The sequence below is a fragment of the Anser anser genome, assembly GCF_964211835.1.
Source record: "Anser anser genome assembly, chromosome: 3".
Lineage (NCBI taxonomy): Eukaryota > Metazoa > Chordata > Aves > Anseriformes > Anatidae > Anser > Anser anser.
In genome coordinates, this window is record NC_139722.1 from 102,654,434 (window position 1) to 102,673,111 (window position 18,678).

General features: G+C 41.2%; 1 protein-coding gene across 11 annotated transcripts in view; it reads left to right on the plus strand.

Moving 5' to 3' along the window:
• LOC310897879 (spermatogenesis-associated protein 7 homolog) overlaps positions 1-18,641 on the plus strand; it is a 54,705-nt gene extending 36,064 nt beyond the window's left edge. For 5 of the 11 annotated variants that reach the window (XM_083832006.1, XM_083832015.1, XM_083832012.1 and 2 more), the window contains 6 exons: positions 639-1,144; positions 1,258-1,318; positions 2,599-2,663; positions 3,307-3,378; positions 6,093-6,150; positions 15,935-18,641. In XM_083832006.1, coding sequence (XP_083688132.1) covers positions 639-1,144; positions 1,258-1,318; positions 2,599-2,663; positions 3,307-3,378; positions 6,093-6,150; positions 15,935-16,099 — 927 coding nt within the window. In that variant the 3' untranslated portion in view covers positions 16,100-18,641. Of the gene's footprint in view, positions 1-638; positions 1,145-1,257; positions 1,319-2,598; positions 2,664-3,306; positions 3,379-6,092; positions 6,264-8,209 lie in introns of those variants that run through there. The other 6 variants (XM_083832010.1, XM_083832011.1, XM_083832009.1 and 3 more) reach the window with 6 other exon arrangements.
• The last annotated feature ends 37 nt before the right edge of the window (positions 18,642-18,678 follow it).

The following is an 18,678-nucleotide window of genomic DNA, read 5'->3' on the forward strand; positions in this document are numbered from 1 at the left end:
GGGTTTACCGCTAGATTACCAATGACGCTGTTTATAAAGTAAGTCATCCAATTCAAACATCTGCATTATTTTGAGTTGTAAAATCTTGCTCCCACTGAGATAAATAGTGAAATGACAAGCCATGATTTCACCTATGGTATTTATGAGAATAACAGTGGTTCTGCTGGAATCTAAACTCGTGAGATGGAGTCATACTGCATTGGCAGAATACCAGCGTGGGCATACAAGGAGAGCAAATAGAAGAAGCCATCCTAGTGCTCCCAAAGAGGAGCTGTAGTATTGCCACAAAGATGCACAATGTCCAAGGGATGAAAATCTCTCTTCTTCTTTGCCTGAGCGTGCTGGCAAGGAAAGTGGAATTTCTGTAATTTCCCAAGACTATCTGTCATTAGCACCCTCAACCTTGCAAAGAGAAGGAAGGAAAAAGAAAAGGGACATGTTAACCAGCTCTAGCACAGTGGAAGGGTGGCTTTACTCCTAACTGCAGCTCCTGAAACTCTGCCAGTCGTTTAGACCACCTGAGACAGTTTGAAGACTGGTTCTTAAACTTCCTCGTGAGTGACCCAGTTTGTAGGAGGCACTGTCTTCAGCAAATTCCTTTTGTGATTTTTCTGTCAGCTATTTTCTTTAACTTACAGGCAAGATGGTCACTGTCGGAAAATGGTCACCGATATTTGACATCTGCTCAGAAAAACTCTTCCAGGACAAAGGGACGGCAGCCCCCCTCTGTGTCTTTTCAGAAGCTCGCTTCAAAAACCCTGTTGCCAGCTTCTACTGCAAAGATGACTGCCCAAAATACTGCTCAGCATGCTTTGTCTCAGACTCCTGTTCATGCCTCTAGCACAGACAGATCATCTGCTTTGCCACTCCAACAGCCTCACATACATTTAAGCAGTCGCAACAGGAGAAAGGCATTTCAAAACTCTTTCAATAAAACATACTCTGGGGACCTCCTTGACAAACATTCAGCTTACTTCACAGAAAAAAAGCTTTTTACCCCTCAAATCTTAAAGACGTCACACCAATCTTTTCTTGTAAAACATAGGTACTATAATCCTCCTCCTTCAAAGAGGAGCTCAACTCCTGGCAAACGATCACTTAAATCAGCCGATGTCAGTAATGAAAAGGAAACAGAGTTACACAGGTACTTACTCATTTTGCTTATGCATCAATGCTAAAAATTAAGTAATTTCACTTTCAAGCAACATTCATTTTAAGCTGAAATAACTGGTTTTTGTTGTGCTTTTAATCTTGCAGTTTTTTAGAAGATGCACATGTGAGACCACACTCAGATAACTTCTCTCAACAGCCAGTTGAGGTTGGTGCACCCAGTTTGTCAAAAAGAAAAAGAATGGGGCTGTTCATATACTGTTCATACACAAAAGTTGTCCTGGTTGTGTGGAAATGAAATGTATAGTGTAATCTTTGGCTTTGGGGAATATACAGTAAGAGCAAAACTAAAAAAATTAAATCACCTTGTGAGACGTCACTAAGATTGCAATTGAGAAATATAGCATGTGTGGCTATATAGGGTCAACAGACTTCTGTGAATAAAATAGGAACAGATTAAGTAACCAATCTCTCTGAGAAATGTGAATCAGCTATTATGCAATGTGAAAAACAGTGTATTCCAACACAAATGCACTCTTCTGAAAGCAGAGCTTTTTCCTGCTTGACTAACATCTCGCTGCACTCTAACTTAATTTCTAGCAGTCGTTTCAGCTTTTGCTTGATTTGCAGCCTTTTCATTCTATCCAAATAATAATTTAGATCATAGAAATGTCCAGGCAAAGTGCTAAGCCCTCAGCCTACAGTCAGCACTGTAGCACGCCATACAAGACTGTATGGAAGTTGCACTCTACTGGTCACCTGGAGTTTTAGGATGAACGGGGGATTAATTTAGTGAATTTTAGTGCTCTTAAAAACAAGTGATGGTTAACTGTAGCATAAGCCATGCATGCTAGAGATGTTGTGTAAAATTCCTTGGCTTGCTCACCCCCTTATGGAGCCGGTGTTGGATTTCTGAACAGCTCAGCCAAGACAACACAAGCCTGATGTGTGTTAGCTCTGTGCTAGCTGGGACTATTCCACACCTTATTCCAACCATCAAAGCTTTCTTTTTACAATATTAAAACAGATGCTCCTAAATGCAAGAGTATTCCCAGTTGATAATCTGCAGGAAAGATAATTTCAGTATCAGTCTGCTTTTGTAAGTCTTCTATGTCTGCTTCTCTTTTTTGGCACATCCTTTTAAAGAAAAAGGTGTCTTATTTAAATGAGCTCTGCAAATATCTCCCATTTTGTCAAAACTGATTTCATTTAGACTGTTTGCATTGTTTTTCTCTGTTTGTACATGCTTGTTTCCATTTCTGCTAACATGAACCTACCTAGTAATAATATCCTTTCTGTATTCATATGAATGATTGACACTAGACATTAATTTCACATGAGCTGGCCTATCACTTTAGTATGATGTTGTTGTGATTTTGATATATTACAAAATCATATCCTTTTCCCCTGGTGCTCTAAATGGAAATATGAAATGTTAATACAAATATAATCGAAAACCTGCTTTTTCCCTTTACTTGTTTGTGGCAGAACCATGAATTATGGATTCCTGATTCTGAAATGTCACTTTTTCCAGGACTGCAACTTGAAGAAAAGTAAGTTAAATATTTTTTTTTGTCTCTTTTAACTGCTTCTAAGTTTTGTATCAAAATATTAAAGTAGGAATCTGATGGAAAACTAAAATCAGGGCACGAGCCAATTACCAGCAGCTGTAAGCAGTGGACAAAAGTGTCTTAGGGGGGCTACAGGATTCAGCTACTTGCTTGGGAAATGTGGGATCAGAAAATTGGAAGTGATTTTCTGAGTCATGCTACCCAGTCACCTCTTATTATAGGCAAAATAAATAATAACAAAATAATGTTAATAATTTATCTTATGATACCTACGCTTTGTCCATTGGAACTATTTTTCTTGAATTGATTATTTAAAAAAGGCAAAGATATTCTTGATTAAAGAAATTTATGGATTAAATTAACTTAAATTAAACTAATGGATTAAAGTAATTAGGAAGCTAACCAATAAAACGTGAAAATCACTCATTTAAAAGAGTATAAACCTGGAGAGTAAAAAAATGCAGACTAGTAAAGCGATTCATCACTTTCGAATATGTTGGCAAAATTCCTTATCTGAGTTAGTATAATTACTTTAAAACTGCCACCTCTTTGGATGGTACAGTAAATCTTATTTGTATTCTGTGTATGTTAAAGAAAGATGCTGACAGCTTATGTATTTGTGTAGAGGAGAAGAGTATCTTCGTTTTCTTCAAGATCTTACAAATGATATTTTGACTAGAAGTTGTTACCACAAGGAGTAAGTGCTTTGCATTTCTTACTTATTATTTTGAGTAGGAAAATTTTCACCAATTAGTCAATCAGAGTAAGAAATTGGTGTTTTTAATGAGATTAAATTGAAACCTGAAGCCAGTTTAGCTTGGTACACACTTTTGTGACTGCACTTTATCAAAGTCATGATTTAAACCGAACAGCTGAACAGAAAATACTTTCATTCAGTCTCCTATTTCCCAGTAACTTCTAGTAGAAACATGGAAATGTCATGTTTTCTGACCCTGGTCTCAATCTCATTCCCTTACAAAATATCATGGTAGGCATTATTTTTACAACACTTTAATTCCCATTCCCAGTCAATCCTGGGCTGTCAAACCAGGGAGCTACAATGAGTCTTCCTTAGCAAAGTGCATCGCAGCAGAAGATTTTTGAAGTAGAAGTCTTCCTCCCACGTATGAGAGCAGAATAAATAAGTGCAATAACTGCTTCCTTTAGGATGCGTGCTCCTAAATTAATGATGCACACATAAATCCTAGAGCCAAATACACCCAGTGCTGCTGACATCCAACTGCAGCATCCTTTTCTGGTTTCAAATTCTGTAGGTGAAATCCTGATGTGCACACACACCAGTATACATTCCCATTCTCTATCACATTTCTAATAGAAAACTATCATGTTTGTAACATTTAGAGAACCGTGACAAATCTTAGGTCCATTTGTAGGCCTGCTCAAAGCTCCAACATTTTGTCCTCTTTTTCTATAACATTGCCTGGCCAGCATTTTAAATGGGAGGCACTTTTCCATTGATAGATAATTTAACCCAAACGTTTACAACTCCAGTCTTTGTCAAGTGCTGTGCTTTGATGCTTAAGAGGTGCTAACCCCCTGATACCAATCAAACCCATTCTGAAACCAACCAAGATGTTTCCCTTTCAATCTAGAGGATTTCAGTTAAAATTTCTGGGGATCTTTTATTTATTTATTTGTTTGTTTGTTTGTTTGTTTATTTTTAAGCAGTCATTATTATGAATGGCTAGTTTGTTTTCTGAGCAAGCAGTTAAACGTAAGAGTTTTCTTTCTTCCTTATATGAGTAGCAGTTTTCAGACTGCCTTCGAGGCCCAAATTAGAGGTGCATATGTCAGGTTTCATTTTGAGCTTTCTGGTTACACCAGGAGGAACAGTAGTAGCTTGGAAAACCACTGACTCAGCATACATTGAATAGGTTGCTGAGCTTCATGCCTGCCCATACGTACAAAGATAATATTAAAATAAAATAAAGCCTCGAAAAGCTATTGTGTGTCAGCCCCCAAGTTAACAGGAGAACTGGTATCCTTCAGAAAATGTCTTTTCTCTATGGATAGTGAAAATCAAACAAAAGAACCCAGACTTGTACCTGAGCGTGACAGCAGCAGGGGTCGTGTGTGTGCTCCACACTCAGCCCAGCTCAGAGCGCCGTGGGGCACCAGGGTGTCCGTGCTCAGGCTTGTAGGGTGAAAGTACCAATCTGTTGACTTCAAATGGTGATTGCTTAGATGCTGTGCACTCTTCCCTCAGAGGTTACTAAGCAAAGGTTACTAAAAATATATGAATAATCATTTGTTATTTTCTTGGGTGATCTTTAATAACAGAGCTTAATTTTATGCAGAATAAAAGCAAATGATCAGTAGTCGCCTTTCATTTTAAATCCAGAGTTCAATCTTTAAATAGATTTTTGTAACAGACTAGAAAAGACACAACTGATAGCCTTAGCTACCCTGCTGCAAGATTATTATGATAGGCACATATTTTAAAATAGCTCTATTTATTTTAAAAAAGCTTATTTACAGATAGAACTGTAAACGCCCTCCCAATTCGAATAAACATTATACGACGAAAACAGCCCTGCTAACACCTCCAGTTCGTTGCAGGTATTTTCATTTTTTATGATTGTCTGAAAACCCAAACATTGGGTTAGATTTAACTGAATTACAATTGCAGAACCTGGAGACCTAATTTCCTTGTCAGTTAGGTTTATTTTTCACAGATTCTAATCACAGTGAGTGCACCTTTTGCTTGCAGCTGATCATACCATCAAGAAAAATATTCTGAGTGCTTTTTTGAAGGCATCTCTCTTGCCCTAGTCCACCTAATTAACAAAACTATGACCATGAAAGTTCAGCCTTTTCAGTGTTTCTCTTAAAAGTTACTGGAAAAGAGGCCCAAGAACAAGGAGACCATGCAAATGACATGTGGAGGTCTAAGAAGTGTTGACTAGAAGCAATTCAAAAGTCAGCTTCAAGTAATGCAGTATCCTGGACAAAGGAACTACAGCTATAAATGAATCTAGGAAGCTGCTTCACCAGTTTCAGCTAGTTAACATGTGGTGGGATGGCAACTGAGAGAAATACAGAGGGGGACTACTGTGTTGCCATGGAGAGCTCCAGTACTCTTATTAAATGCAGAAGAAGAAATTGAAGTTATATATATGAAATACTGTCCCCATCCTGCCAAGTTGCATGCATTTGGAACAACCTAACAAATGTTCAATAAGTTATTTTTTAAATCCATTTACAACTATGTTAGGGGCAGGGGGAGGAGAGGATGGAGCAAAAGTGAAAAGTTGGGATATGTTTTAAGTGATCTGAAAGACAGGCTGAGTGTTATTTTTCATATGAAAGTATAAGGCTTTTGAATAGTTTTGTGTTTTGTTTTGTTTTGTTTTTTTTAATCACAGATTTTCCCTTTTATTCTATTTTAAGGGCATTAGAAGATGTATTTCAGATGCATATTAAAAGTAAGAGGCATAACCTTGATGAGGTGAGCAAAAACTGTCTCTTATTAAATACTCTGTCATCTCCAGGAGAAATGTTGTATATCAATGCTGAGCAACAATTTATGGCAGACTGACTGCTACACAATTTAAATACAAGGTGAGGAGAAATTACTTCTACAAATTCAACAAGAAGGGTGTTTTCCATAGGGGAATGGTAAAGAGATTTTTCTGTAAGTTTTTGTGCATTATTCTAATAAGATTTCCGAAAGGCAGATAATGTACTTAGTGTGCAGAATGGCTTTAATTATATAAACCCTGTTTATGAAGAATGTTTCTTGCAGCACTTTTTTTTGCTGTGACTGCTACTTTCTGGAGTAGAACAGCAAGAGAGCCTTGTAGACTGTGACTAGACCCAGTAAGAAAATGTTGTTTTTTAATAGTTTGCTTTTAGGAGCTTGGTCACCAGAGCAGAATAAAACTCCAGCATTCAACATTAAGAATTCCCATGTGGTTCCTGCCAAGAATTATGCATCTTAAAATGCTTATCTGAAAATCTCACATGCTGAGAGGGAAGTTGCCTATGGAGAGACAATAGGAAATGACAGGCACAAATATGCATGCACAGTCCTGTCTCTCTCCTCTGCAGGTCTGGCATCCTATTTAGGATGAACAAAAGCACCTCTGCCTGATTTAAGCCTGATCTTAAAGCCCTCTCCTGAGAGCAGGACTTATAACTGCTCTTTGAAAAACCTGAAGGAACACACTGTTTTCCTTTTAAAGTCATTCACAAAGACAATGGTATTACTGGCTGCTATGCCAGAGTGGTTGAAGTGTTCCCATGAAATGGGGGAGGCAGATCCCAACACCTTCCGCAGACCGGGGAGGCCCAAATCCAACACCACACCTCATGAGCAAATGCACCAACTGGGCATTTCACTTTTCAGGTTTTGAAATTTTTTATTTTTTTTTTTCTGTGCGAGGTAATAGGAGCAAAAAGGGAGACACTAGCACTCCGTGTTATGGCTGCAGCACTCATTTAAAAGGCACTAGATTTTTCTCCACCCCATGACTGTAAAATGTAAATTCTTTGGTCTTTGCAGTCTCTATATTGAAAAAAAAAAAAAAAAAAAAAAAAGACATTCCTAAGAGCCTGGAGCAGAACTCTGAGCTCCACAGAGGGTGCAAGAGTTTAGTCACGTCCTTCCACTCGCATTGCCTGCCTCCTTGCCAGAAGGTCCCTGCTCAGCACGCGAGGTTTGGGTTTTGGACCTCTTTCATCCCACGCTTCTCCCATGTCCTGCAGGGTGTGAGGCTGCTAGTTCCAGCCTCAAGAGGGATTTGGTGTTTGAGTCCTTCTCTGGATCTGACTTTAAAGGCCTTGATACAAGGTGTTTCATTTGGTCTGATGATCAAGAGGAACTCATGGTCAGGGGCATGGAGTTTGCCTTCTAAAGCTCGCATTGCTGCAGCAGATTCGGGTGGGAGCGTTTCTGAGAAATCGATGCAGTGCAGCACTTAAATGTGTTACCCTTGCTTATTTGTTTCTGTGAATTTGCAGCACTGCCTTTTAGCATTGTACTTTCTTCAGCAATAGGCATGTGGGAGTTACGCATATGCTTTGCACGATAAATAAATAGCAATCAAAGAGATTATAAAATAATTAGAACTCAGAAGGTTATTTTGTTTTTCAAAGTGCTGTGATTAGGAGATAAACAGTGTTTTGGTATCTGTTTAGATGCTGGTCTGACTGACAGTCAGTAGGTAGCAAAAGTGTTTGAGGAATATTCTAAGCTGAAATTTAGTGAATTTTAGGGCTGTTTTGTGGGGGGAAAAATCAGCATCAGCACCTCAGTTTGAGAAGATACATAATCTCCATCTGCCTAGGGGATGCAGAGCTTATTTCTAAGGCCAGTGCCTGCAAGACTCTGAGTGCCTTACAGAGAGAGCTGAGAAGCCTTTAATAGGCAATTGAAGGTACTCGATTCCTTCCGCAAGGATGAGTTTGCAAACAGTAGTGGATTTTAACTACGTCCCATTGCAGTGTGTGATATCTTGTGTTGCTCTGCATTTGGGCAGAGTTTAAACCTGATATTTTCTTCTCAGAAAATAGTGGCTGAAGACTTTGAAGAAACTCAGAAAAGAGGAATAAAACTAACTGGCATAAAACAGGCTTAAATGACTTTTTTTTAAAACACAAATTAACATGTTTAGTCACATAATGATGAAAGGAAAAAGACCCAAACTGCCGCTATCTGTGAGAAGGATGTAGCATGCACAGAAGGAAGAAAGGTTCTTCGGAAAGGCTAAATGAGACGTGTATGGACAACTAACACCAGGAGAAGCTCGTGGGCACAGTTCCCACAAGGAAAGTAATGGAAGCTAAATTGCTTTGAGACTTTTACAAGTGGATTGGCCAGTGGATGGAGAAGAATTACAAAGTGGGGGGACTTTCTGTCCTACAAAAATACATTGTTCTCTTGTCGTTTGTTGTCTTCAAACCAAACCCTTTTTTCATTCACTATCTACGTTTTCTGGACCAGGCAGACAAAATAGGACGACAGAAACATTTGTCAAGGCCTTTGCAGTGCTTTTTTCGCCCATGCTGGATGTCTGCCAACTTGTTATTTGGGTACTTGCTGTCTAAAACCAACACTCCTCTGCATGTTCCTGCTGCCACTTACTCTAGCCTAGTGTCGGAGACCGTTCCCTAAAACAACCTCCACTCCAGCCTGCTGCTAGTTCATGCATCACGAGGCTGCTTAAACCCCTCTGGCTGTATTGCCTGACTCCGTGCCTCTTCCATTTGCTTTGTGCTTGGCCATGCACCAGCCAAGCCATCCCCACCGCTTACAGGCTGTTGCACCTGTGGCTTCTTCTCCAGAAAAAGAGAGTAGCGCCACCTGTCCTTCAGGAAGAAGGTCACACGCTGAAGAGGTTGTTACATGGGGACTGAGGAGAAAGACGCGACCAATGGCCTAATTCTGTTAGAAAAGACAGACAGTAGCTGCATGGTGAGGAAGGACAGAGTGAAGAAAGAGTAGAGGAAACACATAAAGGGAGGTAAGGGCAGTGCCTTAAAGACAAGAGCCTTTTTTAAATGCTGTTTAGCATTTCCCCTTCGCCACTGCTATTCTCTAGGTACCTACATGGTACAGTTATTGGTGTGAAGTGGGGGCACAGAGGGCAGCTCTTTCACTGGACCCAGCCCAAGACAACTTTCAACCTGGTTCATCAAGGCATGTCTAAGGAGCAATTTTCTTTCCTTTAGGACATGCCGTTTCAAACTGCGTGCCCAGGAGAAAGCATGCACCGCTCCTCCCATCCAAGACTCATTTCTGCTGTTCATGCTGTTTTACCACCTCTGCATTCTGTGGTCTGCTTGGGTGGTTTGCAGCTTCCCAGGTTCAAACGTACTCCTTTATGGCTCAGAACTACATTTTCTTCTAGAATACTTACTATGAAACTGGAGAGTTTCTCTAACATTTTTACAGAAGGGAAAGGTTCCCCTATTTCCTAATTAATTACTAATGAAGTGATGTCTACTCAGGAAAGCTTATGAGATTTTTACCTAGCCACTGCGTCAAAACCAACATTAGGCAGTTTTATACCTACCTGTACGAGTGCGAGGATGACATTCAACTGCAGTGCAGGGGTCTCAAAATCTGATCCATACTCAGTTACAATTCAAGAAGCCATCAATTCCGTGACAAATATTTTCTTAAAAAGAAAAGAATACTGATTCTTGCTGGGAGGTACAGGTAAAAGAGCTGTTCTTAGAATCCAGGAAACTAGAAAAAATGTCACTCCTGGGTTTGAAATAGCCACTGAAATGGGTCTGTAAGTGCATCATTTCAGGGAACTGATGGGAAACTAACACAGCACCTGCAGGGGGTGGGGGCTCTGGTGCCAGCCTGTCTTCCACCAAGCAAAACTGTTCCAAGTAACTTATTTCCTGGAATTTTATCATATAAATCCAAAAGCTCCCGAAGAAGTAACAGCTGATACTTTGCTTTTAGGAGGATCATAAAATGTTCAGTCCCCCAAGAAACACAATGTGAAGACATCAGGTTTACCTCAGGAGAGGAGGTGGAAGACAGCTGTTCAATGGCATCCAGCAGCATTACCAAACATTTTAAGACAGGAACACAACAAGACATAGGCAGCTGAATGCCACAGTGGTGTAGAAGCTGAGGGGCCTTCCTTCCTTGACCAAAGAAAATGATTTGCTTTTGCTTTGATTACTGAGCGAGTACAGCCTCAGTGATAAGAACTGGTGGGATGTGTCATATAGGGTCTTTCATAGCCAGCAGTGGAAAGGTCTATTTTTACATTTCTTATGCAAGAAAATCTCTTTTGCTGTGCCATGTCCCATCACTACCCTAAGTCACACTGAAGCAGACACGGCAGAAAGCAACCACTGGCCCAACCTCCTACATGTTCCTTGCCCTTCCCTTCTTCAAGTGCCGTACCCACCCTACTTAGCCCATCAGGTCTCATGGGATTGCCTTAGAAGGAGAAGTATTGGCAGACAAGTGTGGTTTAGGATGCTAATGCAATAATTACTGGCTTAATCATCAAAGTGAATAAGCAATTTACCAACAGTCACTTTCAGCACTGTGCACTGTTACCATGTAAATACAGATTTTTGTATACCATAATTAGATGCCGCACATGGGAAAGTTTTAAATGCAAACCAGTAAAAATGAAAATGACTGCTCTGCGATGAGCACAGGTCCCACGTTTATTCTTCTTACAACAGATTATGTCAGTGGTCTGGTATGCAGAAACTTCCCTCTGAACCAATACTGACCCCATCACAGGCAGAGGGGGAACTGCCCTGTGGAACAGGTTCATTTCGGCATGGCACCTAGAGCAGGAATCTTGTACTTTGGCGAGGTGGCCTGGGTAACAATTTTAGAAATTCCAGTGGGAAGAGTTTCATTTCAATTTCTTAAATTTCTTCTGAAGTTTTAACTGGACACATTCATTTCACTGCCTGCCCTGGCAGGACATACCACATAGCTGGGTATGCTGATAGGTTCTTCCCATTTCATACGCACGTCCATTTGTGTGTGCGCAGTGGCAAACACTGACGGCTTCAAGTATGCAGCTACCCGTCTACATAAATCAGGGTTTCCGCATATGGAGACAATTGGAAAATATGTAGAAAGTATATGTAGAAGAATATGACCATCATCAAACTTGGTCCACCTCACAACCTTCATGTGCAGGACACATGCACGCTGGAATCTTCACACCTGACAGCCTGACCTTCACATCTGACACACCTGACCTCATAGCTGACAGTTTTGATTATTTTTGCCACTGAAACCAAGCCAACCTGTTCTCTAAGATCATGCTTTAGTTGTAGGTCAGCAAGCTTCAGAATTAGATTAGAGTGGAAAAGAGGAAAAAGTGATATGTACATAGTTAAAACACTGGATCAAATTCTGCTGGCTCAGCACTGTGCAGGTCTGGCCACAAGCTCTCAGTCCTCAGCCTTCCAGCCCTGGCCACCATACAGATTTTTCTCTTTTGTTGAAGCTTCTCTTTAGCAGTCTGTTCAGCAAAACAGAGCACGAGATATAAAATTACCTTTTACTATCTACAAAGAGTGGTCTTCCAGATAGGTTTTTTAATAGCACGTACATTATCTCAGAAATTATGCTAAAAATTGCTTTAAAGTCATGGAGGAGGTGTTAAAGTTGTTCTTTTCACTGCTCTTGGGCATTTCTAAACGTCTATCAAGGCCACAAACCTCTCAAAAGAGAAACAAATCCCTTGGCATTGAAGACTGCAAATATCATCTGTTAGTTTAAGAAAAGATGTGCACATTGGATTCACGTGCACAAAGACTGTGATCCATTCAATCCCTATCACAGACACATGGGATTGCTCCGTATCTCCTTACACCACTGTGCTGAGCTAGAAGAGTGAGTCAGGTTTGAAGCACTGGCTATTACGTGCTTTTTGCTCAATGAGAGTGGATTATCCGTTGTGCTTAGTATGTTTCAACAAGACGAATTAATTTTCTGCTCAAGATTCAAAGCCCAGTATAAGGACCTTCAAACTGAGCTCAAGCCTTAAGATTTTCCCAATTAATTCCTCAGAATCTGCTGAGTCATCATCCCTGGAGGTATTCAGGAACCGTGTAGATGTAGAACTTATAGCATGGTTTAGTGGTGGACTTGTCAGTACTAGGTTAAAGGTTGGACTGGATGATCTTAGATGTCTCTTCCAACCTGAATGATTCAGTGATTCTAATTCTACCCATCCTTTTTGCCTTCTACATGACAGTTTCTGAACTCTCTTTTGTGCCACGAATACCCCCAGGTCACCTTCCACGGAACAAAAAAGAGAAGAGATGACAGGGCTTTCATGGTTACTCTCTCTTATTACAGCAGAATTCCTTGGGGATGTTCTAGCACTCTTAATTGGTTAACCTATAAACCATTTTTCTCGTGATTCATTCTGACTATATTAAATATTAATAATTTCTCAGTCTTGAGCAAGTCAGTCTGCACTGCCTGAGCACTATCAGTCCATTTTGCAGTCATCTGCCATTCAGAATCTACTCTCGTATTTTTCCAAAACAGTAAGCAGTCAAAAAGTCCACCTAACTGGCTGCAACCCAAACTGCAGACCACATATTTCATCACTTCCTCTGTTTTCCCTTCTCCCGTGATGGTTGTACTTGGTCATTGATGTATTTGGCTCACTCTTGGCTCTTTGAAGGCTGACATAGATAAACGACATGGGGGCACAGCAAAACATGCAAAAACCCCACCCCTTGTTTTGCTCCAATGAATTAATTTCACTGGAACTTCAAGGCAGTGCCTTACCTCTGAGGAACCTGTGCACATGCGAGGCCTTACCTTAGAATATGGGGAGTCCCGGGCTATGCTGTAGTAGCAATGTTCTGCAGTAGTCATACAAAGGAAAGGCGTATTTGCTGCTACCTAACGTGTTTTGTGGATTTACTGCTGCATGGTACCTTACTGCATGCCGGCCCTTAGCGCCCCATGGGCATTTAGGACAGAACAGCTCACACCAAGGGAATGGGATAAACGTGAGAGCTTCCGAGGAGTTACCTGCACTACAGAAGCCCGAAGACATTTCTGTACAGCCACAGAAGTACCCCAGTGTTGCTGAAGCACTGCTAACACTGTAAGAGTTGGAATTTTGTAAGGCAGCGCTTGCCTATAGCATCAACTGGTAAACAGCAGAGATGGAAACTGCATTTGTGATGTTCAGACGAGGCTCTTCACTGCTAAGTTCCAGGAACGTTCCCGCAGCACGCCGTGACTCCTGGCTAACTCACCGCTCGTGCTCTGCTTCTGCAGCAGCGTTTCAGGCGCACGGCTTCTTGCCATGGCCCACAGAACAGCCTTCTCGAATGACTGGCTGTGCTTTGCTTCCCTGCAACCGACTGCAGCTTCGGTTTGGTATTAGGCAGCTTTTCACCACCCCTACCGAAGCCTTGCCTCTGTGCTTCGTCCCACCACTGGATGCATTTTGCAGGGGATTTAGCTGCAGAGAGGTAAATCCAGAGTGCCGAATTTCTTGCAAAGGAAAGATAACATCTCTGAGACTGCTTTAGTGAGCTAAAGGAAATAAATGAATGGGGTAGTGGCAACAAAAGTGAAACACCTACTTAACTGAAAAATCATTTCAGTCTTTTTCTGCTGTTAATTAAGTACCGAGGAAAATGGATGTAGAAAGCACATTTTAAAGCAATCAAGTACTGCCAGAAATCAAACCAGCAATTTGAAAAGAGAACAACACTGCTCTCTGGCATCTGACAAAATAAGATATTTGACAGGGAACAATATGTGCAGTACTGGTTAATTGAGAGGTGAGGAGAAGAATAATCATAGATGCATTATTGCATTTATAGAAGTATCTCCAGTGTGCCACAGGGACTGTGCAGGTCTGTGGAATCCTCCTGCCTGCTAGAGCAAGCCAGCAATCTCTTACATTCCCATCAACATTTTCACCATGTACCCTTGGCAGCAACGCAGAAATAGCAACTGTGTTGGCTGAAAATGAGAGACTTGCCTTTAAAATGACTGTAAGCACAAATTTCTTCAGCTAGTGAAGACATAAGAAACAAGCGGGGAAGAAATCTTCATTAGAGTTTGCTCTGTCCACAGCACCCTTTGCTAGAGCCCCTCAAAGCACTGTACAGCCCTTTACCCTTACAGCTCCTGTGGAGGGGAACGTGGCTATTTCACTGCCAGTCCTGCAGCCGGTTAGGCTGACCGTGTTTTCAAAATGTCAACATTAGAGCGAAGGCAAGACTTTAGATCTCCCTCCTTTACCTCAGAGCTGTAGCCAAACGGTGTCAATTCTACCCATGAACTTATCTATGTTTAAGAGGATGATGCTCTCTACAGCTACCTGAAAGAAAGTTGTGGGGAGCTGGGGGTCGGCCTCTTCTCACAGGTAACCAGCGATAGGAGTAGAGGGAGTGGCCTCACGTTGTGCCAGGGGAGGTTCAGGTTGGAAATGAGGAGACATTTCTTCTCAGAAAGAGCAGTCAGGCGTTGGAAGGGGTTGCCCAGGGAGGTGGTGGAGTCACCGTCCCTGGGGGTGTTCAAGGAAGGGTTGGACGTGGTGCTTAGGGACATGGTTTAGGGGGTAACATTGGTGGTAGGGGGGTGGTTGGACCAGATGATCTTGGATCATTCCCCAGACAAAATTAGTAATTTCACATTCCTCTGTTTTGCCTCTGAAAGCAGTAATCAGATGTGGATACAGACTTCACAAAAAAGCTCATTTTCCTTCACAGAATCAGCGGCATTCGCACTGCATTTCCTATGGCAGCCAGCAGGCCTCCTGATGAAGGGATTCTGAAACACCACCCAGTGCTAGGAGCACATTCTCACTCAGCTTTCATCTATTTCATTTATGAGACGTGGTGGTAGAAAAGCAAAACACCGAAAGCTGCTGATCTTTCCGTGCACCCATCAATCATCAGTGCATTCACCTAAGTATCTTAATAGCTGAAGTGTGAAGAGTACACGATCTGTCTGCTGTTAAAAAAGCTTCAAGGGAGACAAATAATGCAAGAAGCTAAATCTTTAGCTACTCTATAGCTCAATCCTGTTTTTCTAAGTTCCATGTAAGTTCTGATTTTACACTGAAATAAGTGTTTGGCTGTGCACATATATGTCTGCAAATATGCGCACACACAGCCACGATCGAGGTACCTGTCCCGTTACTGGATTCATTTAGGTACCAGTCTGTATTTTAAGCAAATCCACATCGCCTCTGAGTACTGCCGGCCAACTTTCACAGTAGTCTACCGCGTGTTCAATTGTCAACATCTTCCAAGAAGCTCAAACAGCTGTTTTGAATTACTGTTGGTGTTGTTTGTTTGTTTTTTAGAAAATTGCTGGCAGCCTTATTATAATTTGTGGCTATTTAGGATAAGGTGGCAAAAGCAGAAGGAAGGGGAATCATTTTAAGGGTTAGCTGAGATCTCCAACAGCAGGAACAAAGACCAGCAGTTGAAACCAGTTCTCGGACAGATTGGGGGTGTTCTCACCAAAAAGAGGTGGCACCTGGCCTACGGTGCGACGCTACTTTCCATGCTGTACAGAGGGGTTACATCTTTCAGCTGCATTTCCCTGTCTAAAAGGAAGTCGTCTGCAACTTACAGTGCAAAGACAATCCCCGCTAGATGTACGTTGTGCTTCCCTCTGTCGTTGCCTTCAGGTTTTAGGAGGGAAGGAAGCCGGTGCTTCGGAAAGCAGCACGAGCCTGTGCTCAGTCAATGGCATTTGGTCCTGCCATCTCCTTTAATGGTTTTCTTTCATTAACCAGGTAAAGCGGAGAGGAATAGTTGAGAGCCTGAAGAGAGAGCTGAACATCACAGATCAGCCAGGCCCGTCCGTCAGCTGCAACCACACACAGCGAAAGGACAGCGGCATTCCGGCAGCAGGCCTTCAGCCTCCAGCTTTTGGTGTTTCAGACAGCGTTCGAAATTAGTTAGGGCATCCAGGTAGTTGAGATAAACACCAAATACAATGTAAACCTTGGGCAAACAGGAAAATGAGGAAGAGACCCAGCTAATGCATCTGCCTGTGACGTAGCACAGTCAGGTTACCGTGCTGAGAACAATGCCAGAGCACCAAGGAGGGCATTTTTACCGGGACTTTCACAATTCAAATAGAAAGCCAGATGCAAGTGCCCTTTAGTTACTGACAGCTGACACCAACACTTCCTGTGCAATCCTCTTCCTAGGAAACCTGATGAGGCATTTTGATTTGTTCCTACCACACACTTGATTTACAAATAAGTTGGAAATTAAGTGTTAGGTACAGCGTTCAAAACCTTACATGAATTGTGACCTGAAGTCTCACTGGCTTACTATAGCATGTAGAATAGTAAGTCCCATTTTCAAGTGATTTAGGTATTAATCTAAGTACTTTCTCTTAAAAATCTTAACCTTTATTAGCTCATATGCAAAAACCGAAGATTAGCTAGTACTACAGTACATACCAGTAACTGAGAACAAACATCGTGATCTTTCAAAATGTAAGGTTCACATTTACAAGAATCTACAGGCTCATAAAATACAAACATGGCCAAATAGGAAAATATGTAATTACAAAAGCCCCAATCCTTTCTTTAGTGATATTTACTTCATTATAACTTAGTTGTTTAAACTTTTCTGGTTAAGATTAGACAGCTTTCTAAACATAGATGCTTTTTCCACACTCTGCTCCAAGTGGGACACTTTTCAAGGCATCAGATGAAAATAGAAAAAGATTGGGATAAATAAAACACTCCAGTGTTTTTTTTTTCTATTGTCTGTTACCAATGCATTCTCCTACTCATGCTTCTACCTCAAGATCTGCTTTGCAATGAGAGTTATTTAAAAAAAATGCTACAATTCTTTGCACAATCCCTAAACAATTTGAATATACAAAGCTTTATCTGAAATAATTGAACTGTTACGAGCAGCTTTGTTGGTACACTGACAGACGCTGAGGCAATCAAAATGCGTTAAGCTGGGCCTCTTTCAGGCTCCCTTGAAGATGCCTCTAGGCATAGTGCCACAAGGATTGTTTTGATTACCTAATATCTGGGTTCACAAACAAGTGAAGAAGCTTAAGAAAAAGCCACAAGATCTACTGATCTGATGCCAGCTGTAGGTGTATCTAGTTACTGAAGGATAACTTGAAGTTTTTGTTCCTTTTAACTATATGGAATATTTTGGTCTGTGTTACCGTTAGGCTCATTTGAGACAAATGTTGAATTCCTTTAAAGATCTTTCAGTTAGGCTGATGAGAAAATCAGTTTGTTCTCATAAACAGTATTCTAGCAGACAATGCTGCCAGCAAGGCAGAAAGCTGGTTTGTACGTATTTGTAAGAGAAGAACACCGAGTGGAACACTAACACAGCTTGGAGCAGAACCTTACCTTGTATCATTAGGGAAGGACTTGTTATACTTCGAAGTTCAACTTGGAACAAAAATATTTTACTTCAAATTAAGAAACCTCTTTCAAGGAGTAGAAAACGCTATTACCCACCTATGCTGAAAGAAGAAATGACACCTTTCTGATGAAGGAACAACATGAGAAGGTCTCTCTGCTGCACAACTTGAAGTCTCAGAGGACTATTGCTCATGTAGAGCAGCTTGGTTTTCCTAATATTTGGGTAGGCAAGCATAAGCAAGATGAATTATTGGAAAAGTAATTTCTCTTCTGTTGGATAATGACTGATTTAGTTGATGTAACCCTCTTCTCCTGTGCAGAATTACTCTGAGCTACTGAGCAAGCCCAATTAGATCTCTGAAATCAACAAGCACAAGCTTGCTGTGGTGAGCTTATTTGTAATGAATCATCGTAAATTCAAGTGCACAGTCATAAACTAGACAAATTTATTTTCTTACATTGATGATACCAGAATTTTAGATGGTATTTCCAGCTAAATTATTGTTATCCCTACCTTCTTTTAGGATCTAAAATAGGATTTTTCTCAAATGAAAAGGGGCCAACTCAAGGCTTTACATGCAACTATTTCTTGACACCTGACCATCTCTCCAACACATCCACTCCTGTTACATCAATTACAAGTCAGCTATCTGCAATCGTTTTCATATAAAATAACACATTTGAGGCCAAGGATTTTAAGGGTAAAGGGTGACTTCCTGCAGAGAATCAGCAGGCAGCCACTGCTTGTAGAAGGAGCACTGCTTGTTGTCACAGCGTCCTTTGTGGCCGGGTACATGGTTCCCACCCCAGCTTGCTGGGGACTGCTGGCAGGCCAAGGGCCGTTTTGCAGAGGTGAAGATTATCGTTGTAACATCTTCAGCTACAGCCAAAGCCAGAGGATAGTGGAGAGTACAAAGAGATGGACTGGCAGATACTTAATTTCAGGGAAAATTGATTTGTTTGGAGCAGGGCTCCTCCCTGCACAATGTTATTCCACCTGGAAGAAGGGGTACCAAAGAACACAGTGCACTGAACCTGTGCACTCCAGCCTCTGTCTGGTTATACATGTTTTGCAGTTACAAACGAAGTCAGTACCTCATTTTGAAACCCCTAATAGCGTTTGCCTC